The sequence below is a fragment of the Chiloscyllium punctatum genome, chromosome 20 (assembly GCF_047496795.1).
Source record: "Chiloscyllium punctatum isolate Juve2018m chromosome 20, sChiPun1.3, whole genome shotgun sequence".
Classification (NCBI taxonomy): Eukaryota; Metazoa; Chordata; class Chondrichthyes; order Orectolobiformes; family Hemiscylliidae; genus Chiloscyllium; species Chiloscyllium punctatum.
In genome coordinates this window covers 74,421,073-74,434,461 of record NC_092758.1, presented here as the reverse complement: position 1 = coordinate 74,434,461, position 13,389 = coordinate 74,421,073, and the positions used below count along the sequence as shown (strand labels likewise).

The window sequence follows — 13,389 nt, the reverse complement described above, 5'->3', positions numbered from 1 at the left end:
CAGTTTATGAGTGTCCGATTATTTTGAAGACTGTGGGGGAGTTTTCCTCATGCCCTGTTCAATAATCATTCTTAAATGAACATCAATAAAAAACAGATTAGCTCATCATAATCACATTGTTTGTGCGTACTTGCAACTCAAACTGGCTAATGTATTGCCAGCATTACAACAGTGTATGTACACCTCAATGCACTCCATTGGGTGAAAAGTGTTTTGGGAATGGTCTGATTCTATGGAAGGCGCTCGATAAATGCAAATGTTTTGACTTTATTTGGTTGATCCTAGAAGGAGAACATCTAAACTAGGGAAATTCAAGACAGTTGCCATTTACCAAAATGTCATTTTGGTGGTTTTTTATCAAGTTCTCAGTTCCACAGTTGTTTGTAGATAATGAGTGGATTTGAGTCTCACAAACTCCAATGCCTCTGACGCTCCTTGGAAAAGCATCATGTGTCCTGGAGGTAAAACGTTCATTCTCACTTTACCATGACATGGTTCATGAATTAGACCAGTTCAGAGCTAAGTTGGGAAAATAATGAAACATCTATAAAGAAAACTAATGATTCATCTCAGTATTGAGACACTGTCACCCTCTCTTATGACATTCAAGAAGGCACTAGATGTTTATTTGGACAGAAATATTATGCAAGCGTAGGGGGCAAAGACAAAGGTTGCACTAGGTAATGATGCTCAATTGAAGAGCCTGTGCAGCCACAATAGGCTGAGTGGCCTCCTTGTGTGCCCTAACAATTCTGTGACTCTGTGTCAACTATATAATGAAAACTGTACGAGTAAAGATAATATAAGAGATGGGGACAGACAAAACCAGTGTTGTTGCAGCATCAGAAAACCAGAGAGTGTTACAACTGTGTTGTTTTCAGTTCTGCCATAAACTGAGAAACATTCTCAAATTTCTTTGTCTTTTCAGTTGAGTGACAATCATCATTCCACATAGGGTAGCATGATGATTCTACTGCTGCCTCAGAGACCCAGATTTGATTTTAACCTCAGGTGATGTCTGTGTGGAGTTTGCACATTCTCCCCGTGTCTGTGTGGGCTTACTCTCACAGTCCAAAGATGTGCACATTAGGTGGACTGGCCATGCTATTTTGACCACAGTGCCTGGCGATGCACGGGCTAGGTATATTAGGCATGGGAAATGGAGGGTTACAGGGACATGGTGGGTGTGGGTGGGGTGCTCTTCAGAGGATTGGTGTCGACTTGATGGGCCGAATAGCCTGCTTCCACGCTGAAGGGGTTCTATGATTTCTATGAATTTAGAGCAGTCTCAGACTGGCCAGCGTAAAATGAGGGCCTGGGATTGACAAGCTGAGGGAGGGGGGCAGTAGCGAGCAGTATTTACTGTTCATTGTTCAGTGATCCTGGCTAGAATTTTGGAATTTTGTGCTTAATAAGACTTTTTTGCTGGATCTCCAGTCAAGTAGGTTTATGCACGTGTGAAGAATAGCTGGATTACAACAAGAACTTACATTTATGTAACACTTTTAATATAATAAGACATTCCAATACATGCCTTTGAAGGACCCTGACACTCATCCTTGTGAGGAAATATTAAGGCAGGTATCTAAAAGGAGTTAAATTTTATGGAGTGTCTCAAAGGAGGAAAGCGAGTTAGGCAAAAACCTGAAGGGAGGGTATTCCAGTGCTTGGGACCTCTACAACTGAAGGCAGTGCTGCCAATGGTGCAGTGATTAAATTCAGGGATTTGTAAAGGTGCAGATACTTGGAGACTTACAGGAGACATCAGACATAGAAAAGGTCAGGCCATTGGGGTGATATGGAAACAAGGATGAGGAGTTTAAAATCAAGGCTTGCCATATCATGTGCCCGTGCAAACAAATAAGCCCGTGCAAACACAAGGCAACGTGCGAATGGTCCAACCATACTTTTATAAGGAAATGGAGAATGCTCAGTTGATATGTATCTCAGGCACTGTCAATGCTTTTAGGAAGGGAGTGAACAGCTTGAGAGAACTGCTGAAGATCTCCGCCAGTATCATGAAAATAAAGAACTGGCTCACATCCAGGTGATGAAGGAATGAGACTCATTTTACCAAACAACAGTACAAAATGTCTATTTTGCACCTGGAACACAGAATAATGGTGCCAAACACTTCAATTCTCTTAGGTAGTTTGTATGAATTGAAATTGAGGAAATCATTCCTTAAATCATTGAAGAAATTGAAAACAACAACAAAATGAACAAACTAAACCGACAACATAAACTCAGTTCATAGCAGCCTTGTACCCCAGTCTAAATGTTTTGGTTTCAAGCCCCACCCCAGAGACTGGAACACATGATTCAGGTTGATCCTCCAGTGCAAAACTGAGGGAGTGCTGTACTATCAGAGGTACTGTCAATCAGGTCAGACAAGATGCCCTACAGTGTGGAAACAGGCCATTCAGCCCAACAAATCTCTCCAGACCCTCCAAAGAGTAACCCACCCAGACCCATTTCCCTTTGACTAACGCACCTGACACAATGGGCAATTTAGCATGGCCGATTCATCTGACCTGCACATTTTTGGACTACGGGAGGAAACCGGAGCACTCGGAGGTAACCCACACAGACATGGGGAGAATGTGCAAACTCCACACAGACAGTTGCCCGAGGCTGGAATCGAACCCAGGTCTTGGTGCTGTGAGGCAGCAGTTCTAACCACTGAGCCACCATGCCACCCACAATGTTAATGGAAAACTCTCTCAGGTGAGAATGAAAGATCTCGTGATACTTTTTGGAGATAAGTGGTTGGAGAATGCTCTTTGGTGTTTAAAACGTGGCAGTACAGGTTGATCATGTGGAATGTGTGACCTGCAATATGTGGGAAGTCATGGATTCGACTGGCATCCTAGATGCCCAGATGTGCAGGAAGCGTTTCCAGCTGGAGGAACTTGAGCTCCAGGTTTTGGAGAGATAGAGTGGGGTCAAATCACAGTTGGTGTGGGAGGGAGGCGTATGGAAGCAAGGAAGATTTGTAAATTTGGAAGACGGTGTAGAATTCTAAAAGAACATTGGCAAGTGGGTGGTGTTGGTGGATAGATAGCAGATGACGTTCAATGCAGAGATATGTGAGATGATGCACTTTGGTGGAAGAACACTGAAAGACAATATAAAATAGGGGGTGTAATTCTCAAGGGGTAGTAGGAGCAGAGGGAGCTATATTTATATGTTCACAGATCATGAAAGGTGGCAAGACAGGCAGAGGGAGAAATAAATAAAGCACATAGTATCCTCGGCTTTGTTAATAGCAGCATAGAGTACAATAGTAATAGAGGCAATGTTGAACTTATGAAAGGTGTTTCTTAGACCTCAGCTGGTAAATTGTGTGCAGTTGTGGGTGTCACATTACAGGAAAGATGTCAAGGCATTGGAGGGATTGCAGAAGCGATTTGTAAGAATGGTTTGAGGAATGAGAAACTTCAGTTTTGATGATAGATTGAAGAAGTTGGAACTGATCTCCTTGGAGAGATAAAGGCTAAGAGGAGATTCCAAAGAGGTTTTCGAAATCATTTGGTGTCTGGATGAAGCAAATAGGGAGAAACATTACACACTTGCAATAGGAACGAGACCAACAGGGCAAAGATTTAAAGTGTTCACAAAAGAACCGAGGATGTTGTAAAGAAAACATTTTCACACAGCCAGTAGTTAGAGGGTGAACAGCACTAACTGGAAGTGTGGTGGAGGCATCCAAGAGGGCATTAGATGATTACTAGAATAAAAATAATATGCAAGGATCTGGGGACTAAACAAAGGATTGGCATTGCATAATGATACTCATTTACCAGGTTGGTGCAGGCGCCGTGGGTTAAATGACCACTTTCTATGCCATAAGATATCACACCACCAGAAGGATGTGGATGCTTTGAAGAAGGTACAGAAAAGGTTTACCAGAATGTTGCTTGGTATGGGGGATTTTAGCTATAAAGAAAGGTTGGATTGACTAATTCTGTTTTCAATGGAACGCAGGAGGTTGAGGGGGTGACCTGATTGAAGTTTATAAGACTGTAAATGGCAAGGATAGAGTGAAAAGAATGAAGCTTTTCCCAGAGTGGAGGGGTCCATTACTAAGGTACACAGGTTCAAGGTGCTGTCAGGGGGAGACAGTTAAAAGAGATGTGCAAGGGGGTTTCAAGATGGCAGTGATCTGAATAGATCAGCCCAACCTAGGAGAGTAATTTTTTTTACCCCCCCACCTTAGTGTTTTTTGGTTAAGGTTATTGTTAAACGATAATATAACTGTTGAAATCCTTTTTTGAAAGTGCGAGAAGGACTAAGGGGAACAAACTGCAAAGTCTCAACACTTGGGACACTCTAAAACATTGGGCAGGCCTGAGACTGCAATGGGACAGCAGCTGCAGCTCCCTCGACAGCTGTGAAGTAAATGCCTGCGCAGCAGAACATCATGGGGGAGCTTGGAGCGATCCGTCAACTGATCCAGGGGATGAGGGAAGAGACTCATAATCAACTGGAGCCCATCTTGCTCATGCTGAAAAAGCATGAGAAGGAGTTGGAAGGGCTCGGGAAGCGAGTGGAAGAGGTTGAGCAGTGGACCGTGGCATCAGAGACCGAGGTCAAGTCCTCAGCGTGGCAGATCCAGGCCCTTGAGAAACAGGTTCAGGTTCTGACTCAGCAAGTCAATAACCTGGAGAATAGAGGGAGGAGAATAAATATCTGGGTCGTTGCCCTGCCGGAGGGAGTAGAAGGTGGGCAGCCAGCAAGTTTTATTGAAGACTGGTTGCCACAATTTCTTGGCTGGGATGCTGAGGCAGACAGGGTGAAGGTTGACAGAGCTCACCGGGTTGCGGAGCACAGATCTGGTCAGGGTCCGTGCCCCCGTCTGGTCCTGTTACAATTTCAATGCTACAGGGACAAGCAGAGAGTCATGGAAACTTCTAGAAGGTTGGAGAGAGATCTGCAGGCCCTTACATATCAGGGAACTAAGATAATGTTTTTCCAGGACTTTGCTGCGGTGGTGATCCATAAGAGGAAATCGTTTGACGAGCTTAAGAGAAAGTTAGAGGACCTCGGTATTCAATATTCCATGAGATACACAGCAGCACTTCGTATTACTGATGAGGAAGCTGTGCAGTCATTTGATTCCATGGAGCAAGCCAAAAACTTCTTGGACACTTTAAAATAATGTAAATGTATTTATGGACATGGACAATTATTTTGTCTTGCCTTTATCTCTTGTACTTCCATTCTTTTCCCAAAGAAGTTGTATGTTGTAGTGGTTTTTATTCTCTCCAAGCTGGACTGATTAGATTAGATTACTTTAGATTAGATTACTGGTATTAATGTATTGCGGGGGTTGGGCAGAGTGCTCACTGTTATTGTTATACTTTTGTGTTTACAATGTCCTTCGTTTAGTTTCTTCTATTGCTTGGGTTTGGGGTGCAGCTTGAGCTGGAAGGGAGGATGGAGGTGTGTGTGGGAAATGTGTGCCTTTTGTGTTTTGTGGTTCCTTTGTAGATAGACGCTATGAGTCTCCTTTTGAGTATGCTCAGCATATTGCAGGACAAATTCTTCCTCTTGGCAGGTAAAAGGTGATTGTAAAGGATCATGGTTAGCAGCATTCTTAAATGGTGCACCTGGAATATCAGGGAGATTCATTCGCCAGTTAAAAGAAAAAAGGTGTTGTCGAGCCTTAGAAAGGAGAGGGTGGATGTTGCCCTGTTACAAGAGACTCATCTTAATGACAAGGAAAATTTGAAGTTGCAGCAGGGTGGGTTTGATTGAGTGTTTTTCTCGTCTTTTAGTACTAGGAACAGAGGAGTGGCAATACTCATCCGGAAGGGTCTCCCATTTAATTTAATAGATTCTGTTAAAGCTGAGTATGATCGGTTTGTTTTCCTTAAGGCTCTTATACATGGCGAGGAATATGGTATTTTGAATATCTATTGTCCTCCGGCCCAGCCTCTTAAATTTCTCACTGACGCACTATCTAAGCTGATGGCCTTGGCGTCTTGGCATATTATTATGGGGGGGGGGGGATCCTGTGCTAGATAGAATGCCCAAAGGCCCCCCCAAAGCTTTCTTCACAATCTAAGTAGTTGAGTGATTTATGTGTGGAACTGGGATTGGTAGATGTTTGGAGACATTTACACCCTATGTGCAGAGATTTCATGTTTTTTTCCAATTCTCATAAATAATTATTTCTTAACTCCCATGGCTTTTTTAGATTTGGCGGTATCCTGCTCAACTGGAAATAGTGCCATCTCTGATCATGCAGCAGTGTATTTAATGGTTAAGATTAAGGGTGATGCAATGGGCTCATGGTGCGAGCGAATGGATCCTTTCGTCCTCAAGGGCAGCAAGTTTGTAGAATACTTCTCGAGGGAATTTGAAACTTTTTTGGACACCAACTCAGGTACAGCTAGTAATCCATCCATTCTTTTGGTGACTGCTAAGGCCTACACTAGAGGGATAATTAACTCTAACTCTGCCAGCCAGAAGCAACAGAAGGGAGAGCAGCAGCATCTGCTTGAGGCATGACTGAACGCAGCTGAGATGGCATATTACAGCAGTTCATTGGTGATTAAGCTGCAGTGGATCACAGATCTCTGATCCGCCTTAAACTCCATGCTTACGCATACATCCAGGAAGAAACTTTCCTTTGTAAAGCAGAGGCTGTTTGAGCATGGTGATAGGCCAGGTGAATACCTGGCATATTTGGTCAAGAAGAAGAATGCCTCCCAGTCTATTGCTTCTATTAAGGAAGGGAATGGGACTATTACTTACAATGCTAAAAAGATCAATGAGGTGTTTCGGAGGTTTGGCTCTGATCTTTGCCAGTCTGAAAGCTGTGACGACAGATGGGATAAGATGGAGTCATTTTTTTAGGAATTTGGATCTTCCTGGTAGGTCTGCTGAACAAGCGTCTCTCCTTATTGCTCTGTTAACAGCCCAAGAGATACAGGAGGTAGTGAGACAACTTCAAAATGGAAAGGTGCCTGGCCCTGATGGCTTGCCCAGTGAGTTTTATAAAGAATTTGTAAACATACTATCAGGACCGATGCTAGACATGTATAACTATTCATATAGGTAGGATTGCCTCCCACCATCCTTGAGCAAGGCTAATATTTCTCTTATCCTCAAAAAAGGGAAGGCCCTGGAGCACTGTGCTTCTGATATTCCCATCTCGCTTTTAAACTCTGATTTTAGAATTTTATCAAAGACCCACCTCAATTCCCACCTCAGGCGACTGACTGTGTGGAGTTTGCACATTCTCCCCGTGTCTGCGTGGGTTTCCTCCGGGTGCTCCGGTTTCCTCCCACAGTCCAAAGATGTGCAGGTCAGGTGAATTGGCCATGCTAAATTGCCCGTAGTGTTAGGTAAGGGGTAGATGTAGGGGTATGGGTGGGTTGCGCTTCGGCGGGGCAGTGTGGACTTGTTGGGCCGAAGGGCCTGTTTCCACACTGTAAATAATCTAATCTAATCACCCTGGCATTGAGGTTGGAAAGGTTGTTGCCCTCTATTGTTAAGGAGGATCAGACAGGCTTTATAAAGGGTCACAGATCTTCTAATAATGTTGGGAGACTGCTTAACATGATTCAAGTGTGCCAACAATGGTCAGTTCAAGGGTTGATGGTTTTCTTGGACATGGAGAAGGCATTTGACTGGGTGGAATGGCCGTATCTTTTTTATACCCTGGAGAGGTTTGGCCTTGGTGTTTACTAGATGGATAAGGGTCCTTTACAGTGATCCTCTGGTGGCAGTCCTCACTAATGGTATAAGGGTTGATAATTTTAACAATGGTAGGGGCAGTCAGCAAGGTTGTCCCCTCTCACCTTTGCTCTTCACATTGGTGATTGAGCTGCTGGCACAGGCCATTTGTGGGAACCCTAATATAGCTGCCCCAAAAGTAGGATCATGATGATGTTCTCATTTTTCTTTTAAACTCGGCAGTTTCGGTGCCCTATTTGATACATTGTATGAATTCATTTGTTTTTTTCTCAGGTTACAAGATCAATTTTTCAAAATCGGAGGCTATGTCTTAGGGGAATATTGGATGTTGAAGGAGGGTTCCACTTTAAGTGGGCATAAGAAGGCTCTCTTTATTTGAGCGTCTCTGTTACCCCTAGTTTTGATCAGTTATTCAAGGTTAATTTTGTTCATTTGTTTGTCAAGACCTTCAAAGATGAGGGGCCCTTCCAATATCATGGTTCGATTGAGTTGCTCTTATTAAAATGAATGTTCTCCCTCCCTAATTATACCCTTTGCGGACGCTTCCCTTGCTTTTTCCTAGAGAAATGCTTTGGAAATTAATTGGTTGGTTTAGTTCTTTTATTTCATGCCATAAGCAGCCCTAATTATCAAGCATAAAAAATTGCAAATGTCCCAGGGGTTGGGAGGAGCAGATCTCCCGAATGTCAGCAGATATCAATTGAACTCCCTTTTATCTTTTGAGAGTGATTGGGCCTGTGAGGACTTGGCATCGATATGGTTGGACATTGCGGCCTCACAGACAAAGTGTCCTCTTATTACCCTGTTGGTTCTGGACAAAATAATGATAGTTGCGGAACATTGCTGCAATCCAATAGATATTAATACGTGGAGGGCAATGAGACAGATGGAGAGTAAAACATCTAAAACATCCTTCCATGCTCTCATAGTTGGTTTGCCAGGTTTAAATCCTGGGTGGATAGAGGAGTTTCTTGTTTGGGTGACCTGTTGAAGATGTTAATGTCATTTGATCTATAACTCGTAAGTATGGATTATCGAGTAGGGACCGCTTCCGATTTTTTTCAGATCAGGGATTTTATCTGAAAAGAGACTATGCCTCTGACTGAGTGTTATAGATCCGATACGGAAAAGAGGGTATCTCAGGCTAAGAGCACTCTTTCAGTGAGTACTCTCTCCCATTTGTTGGGGGGAGGTTCCTGGGGTGACATTGACCGATAATGGGAGAGAGAGTTAGGGATGGAGATCACTTTGGAAACTTGGGAGGACATTTGTGACAATGTGAGGAAGATTTCGATATGTTATAGGACCCATGCAATACAGTTAAAGATTCTTCATATGGTTCATCTGGCCCCAAATTGTCTTGCAAAATTTACACAGGGTGCATCTTCAATGTCCCCCAAGTGTATAACAAATACGGGTATCCCCACTCATTGTTTGTGGTCCTGCTACACTCTGTGTGTACTGGAGTGCTGTGACAGGAGTAATAGAGAGGGTCTTGGGGACCAAAGCCAAAGTGGACCCGGTGTCTTTGCTCCTGGGTTTGCCGAATTTATCTCCCTTAAATGTACACTTTTTGTGCGAGGAAGATCATTCTGATGCGGTGGGTGTCTGAGAACCCCTCGGGTCTGTCGGCATGACATAAGTTAATTATGGAACACGTTCCTTTGCACTTTCTTACAAATATAGCGCACCAGAAAACAGACAATTTTTAAAAGATACAGCAGCCCTTGTTGAATTATTTGGAAGCAGATCTTAATTAGGGCTTTTGTTTAGGTTTAATAAGCCTAATGTCCTAAGAGAAAGAATTTCGAACAAACGTCGGTTTAATAATTGATGCTCTCGAAGGTTGAGAGCTGTGGTCTTATTCCGCTAAGCAGCGTTATTTATTTATTTATTTATTTATTTATTAATGTGTTATGAGTGCAGTTGTGAGTTCTTTTATAGAATAGTATAGTAGTTGGTTTATTGTTTATTGTGGTTCTCATGTTATATTTTCATATTTTTGTAATTCTATAATTTTATCAAGAAAAACCTTTTCAACAAAAATATTTTTAAAAAAGAGATGTGCGAGGTAAATATTTCACACAAAGGGTGGTGAGGGTCTGGAACATGCTGCCAGAGGAGGGGGTGGAAGCAGACACACAGCAGCATTCAAACATCACCTGGATGAATATGTGAATAGGAAGGGAATAAAGGGATATGGCCCCTATAAGTTTTAGTATGGAAGGGCAAATGTGTCAGCGCAGGCTTGGAGTGCTGAAGGGCCTGTACCTGCGCTGTATTGTTCTTTGTTCTAAGGCTTCTGTGATTCTGTGGTGTATTTGATATGTATCCCTCAGGTAACATAATCAAAAATGATGATTTTCTTACTTATTTCAATAGTGTTACAGGGATTTTGCTCTGTCAAAGTGACTCATTACAACAGCGACAAATTTTCAATGTTACTTCATTGATTGTGAAATACTGTGAGCTGTCCTGTAAACATGGAACTGAAAGGATTTTCTTCAGTTCACATGAGAAAGGTTGGGTTGTGAATGACAGTGGGTGGCAGAGATGGGTACCATCATGAGGTGGAATGGTGTGAGAGGGTGTCCTGTTGGGCACAGGATACCACCCCAATGTTCCTGCCTGGCAGCAGACTTGAGCTATCAAAACTGCAGGACTGTTTGCCTTCCCCCACAGACTGACACATTATGGCAGAAGCTTCAACAGGCCAAAGAGCAGCCAGGTTCCCTGATGCCTAAACAGCAATGCCCTCCACTCCCTTGCCTCCCATTACTATAGAGATAGCTCAGGTATAATTGGAAAGGCCGTGTGTTGGCCACCTGCTTTATTATATACACACCCCCACCCCTAAAATATCTTGGTGGAAGGGAGGCCAAAACCTCTGCACTTTGTTTTCAGAGCAGTTTAGGATGCCCTCTTTAAGCAGATAAATTCAAAGGTTAACTTGTGTGGGAGCAGTGTGACAATCTTAAATATTGCAATGAGTCTAACTTGTACACTTAAGTTGGTTCTCACCTGCCTTGGGAGAGGGGCATTGCTCACCTTCTACCCAGTCTTTTTCAAATGTCCAGGCTGAGCATGGTGGGCAATGGGGCACAGGGACCACATTTGGCTTTCTCCAGCCAAAAGATTTTTCTGACCATTAATGTCAGACAATGGGAGTAATGGAGAGTGCACAGCAACATCAGGTTAAAATACTCAACACATTGCTCAATAGAAACCTTCGGTCCAAAAGTGTACAGGTTAGCTGGAATGGAGCTGTAGGTTGGGTGGATTAACCATGGGTTATACAGGGTTACAGGGATAAGGGATAGAATAGGAGAGTGAGTCTGGGTGGGTGGATCTTTGGAGGGACTGAATGGCCTACTTTCACACACCGTAGGGATTCTATCGATCATATGATGGGTTCAAAAGCTGAGCAGACAGGAATAGACAGGTACACAGTCCAAGGTCCACATCAGGACTAGAATGTGCAATCATTTGTTCTTAAATTGGGGATTACACCTGCTGTTTGTTTTCCAGAATTCTTCATCTCCATGACTCTTGCATTTTGTTTTCATCATATATAAGTTTCACTCGTTTACCTCTTTGGGAAGAAGCTCCTTGTCCCCTCCCTTTTGTTAATCTCATGACACAGCTGATGAATCTGTCTGTAAACCAGAAAATAAAGATTTTACCTGGAGAACAAATCAAATGGATCATAAGCATCATTGGTAAAGCTTCAGAGAACGAAAATGAGATTCTCCAAATTGATAACTCAAATTGTTGCATTATATCAGCATGACTTTGCGAGGGGCAGGTCATGCCTCACAAACCTTATTGTATCCTTGAAGGTTGTGACAAAACACGTTGATGAAGGTGGAACAGTGGATGTGGTGTACATGGATTTTAACAAGGCATTTGATAAGGTTCCCCATTGTAGGCTCATTCAGAAAGTAAGGAGGTGACATGGGAGATGGCACGGGGCAGTGACACTAGGCATATGGACACACAAGGTGGCCGCTGAGCCATCAGTTGGCCACTTGACACACAAAATAGCCACCGGATCACAGTATGGAAAGAGACAGCAGAGCAAATACAGACACTGCCTGGGGCCACCAGAATGCCAGCACAATGCACTCACAACCTAGTTGATTAGTTTAAGGCGGGTGGGGGACAGCATACACATGAGTAATGTACACTGCCCGCTGAAGTGTCTGGGTCTAGCCAATGCCTTTGACAGAAATGCTAACCGTTGGATACAGACTTAAATCAAAGTGCTAATAGCCAGGGCTGCAGTAATCATTCTTCTCAGGAAGAGCAATTAGTGCCCATTACCACAGCAATGGACTTCTGCGCAGACATTGAAACTGATAATGTCTCCATTGAAACTGTCAACAATCGTCCTGAAATTAACAAAAACTACGCTGGAACTGACAATGATTATCAAAATTAACAACGATTCTGCAATAAACAGATCATGTTACAAAAACAATAATCTCATCACTGACTTGTATCACAGGATGTATAAAAATATGTTCCAGGTGGAGAGAAGCCTCGCAGCTGACCATTGCGCAGTTGGGTGTCTTTCTCTCCCTGGAGCTCCGGTATTGCCTTGTGCAATAAACTCTGTCGTTGAACCCCAATTCTGACTCCGAGACTGGTGATTTGCCCCACAACACTTGGTGCTGTGAGTAATGTTCTTATTAATGGTGCCCTGATCGAAGGGGTAAGAACCAGTTTGTACCTGAAAACGGGAAGAGTCAGATCGGGCCAAGGACACAGTTTAAAAGGTATATGGATTGCAATGTCTGATTTGCTGCAGTACTGAGTTAAAATGTTTTACGTGCATTTCTGTGGAGAATAAGTGTCTAACTGTACTAACTGTTGTAAGAACCTGCTGCTTGTGTTGAAACAGCCAGAGGACAAGGTCATGTCTGTCTCAAAAGCCCTGCCCTAACCAGTTGTTAAGAAGGGTAGCCACCCCCCCACCCTGTGAAGTGGGAATTGAGGCGCTGAGGGCACTCGGAGTTGTAAAGCACAAGTGGCAAAATCAGATAACAGTTAACAGTTGGGTGCTGTTTGTTCTCAAATATGGTGAGGAAGAGGAGCTGATCAATCTGACCAAGAGCCAAACCTCAGTGGACCGCATGTTACCAAAGTGGGGAACGTGGCCACTGTGAGTAACCCTGTCAGTAGAACGTCAGAGCTTGAGTAGTGGTGGTGGCTGGGAGGGTAAAGAGTCCCACCGGTAGAGAGCACACCGAGCTAGAGGTACGTTTCTGGGCCTATCAGGAGGTGTTGGGTCAGTAGAGGTGGCCGGGAGGGTAGAGATGTCCCAACGGTAGAGAGCACACCTATTGAGCCAGCATTCCCAGCAGCCTGAAAGGTACTGACTAGTAATGGTGGCCAGGAGGGTGGACAAGTCCTACCATTAGAGAATATACCTTGCTAGGAGGTTGCTATGGCCCTACGGACAGTGCTGGGACTGTATTATTGGCCGGGGGTAGAGAAGTCCCCACTGGTTAGGAACACTTTACTGTTGATGATATCTGGGGGTACACAATCTGTTAAATGACAGATTAAAGTTTTAAAGGGTTCCCTTATTGAGAAATACAAGACAGACAGACAAGGGTTGACAGAGCAAATGAAGAAAAGTGGATGGGACCCATCTTAGATATTAGCACAACAAAGCAA

General features: G+C 43.5%; 1 protein-coding gene across 1 annotated transcript in view; it reads right to left on the bottom strand.

The window, feature by feature from the left end:
- The window catches only part of lcp2a (lymphocyte cytosolic protein 2a), a 154,328-nt gene that overhangs the window by 66,690 nt on the left and 74,249 nt on the right, over positions 1-13,389 (bottom strand). The window contains exon 4 of the mRNA XM_072591074.1: positions 11,298-11,363. Coding sequence (XP_072447175.1) covers positions 11,298-11,363 — 66 coding nt within the window. The remainder of the gene's footprint in view (positions 1-11,297; positions 11,364-13,389) is intronic.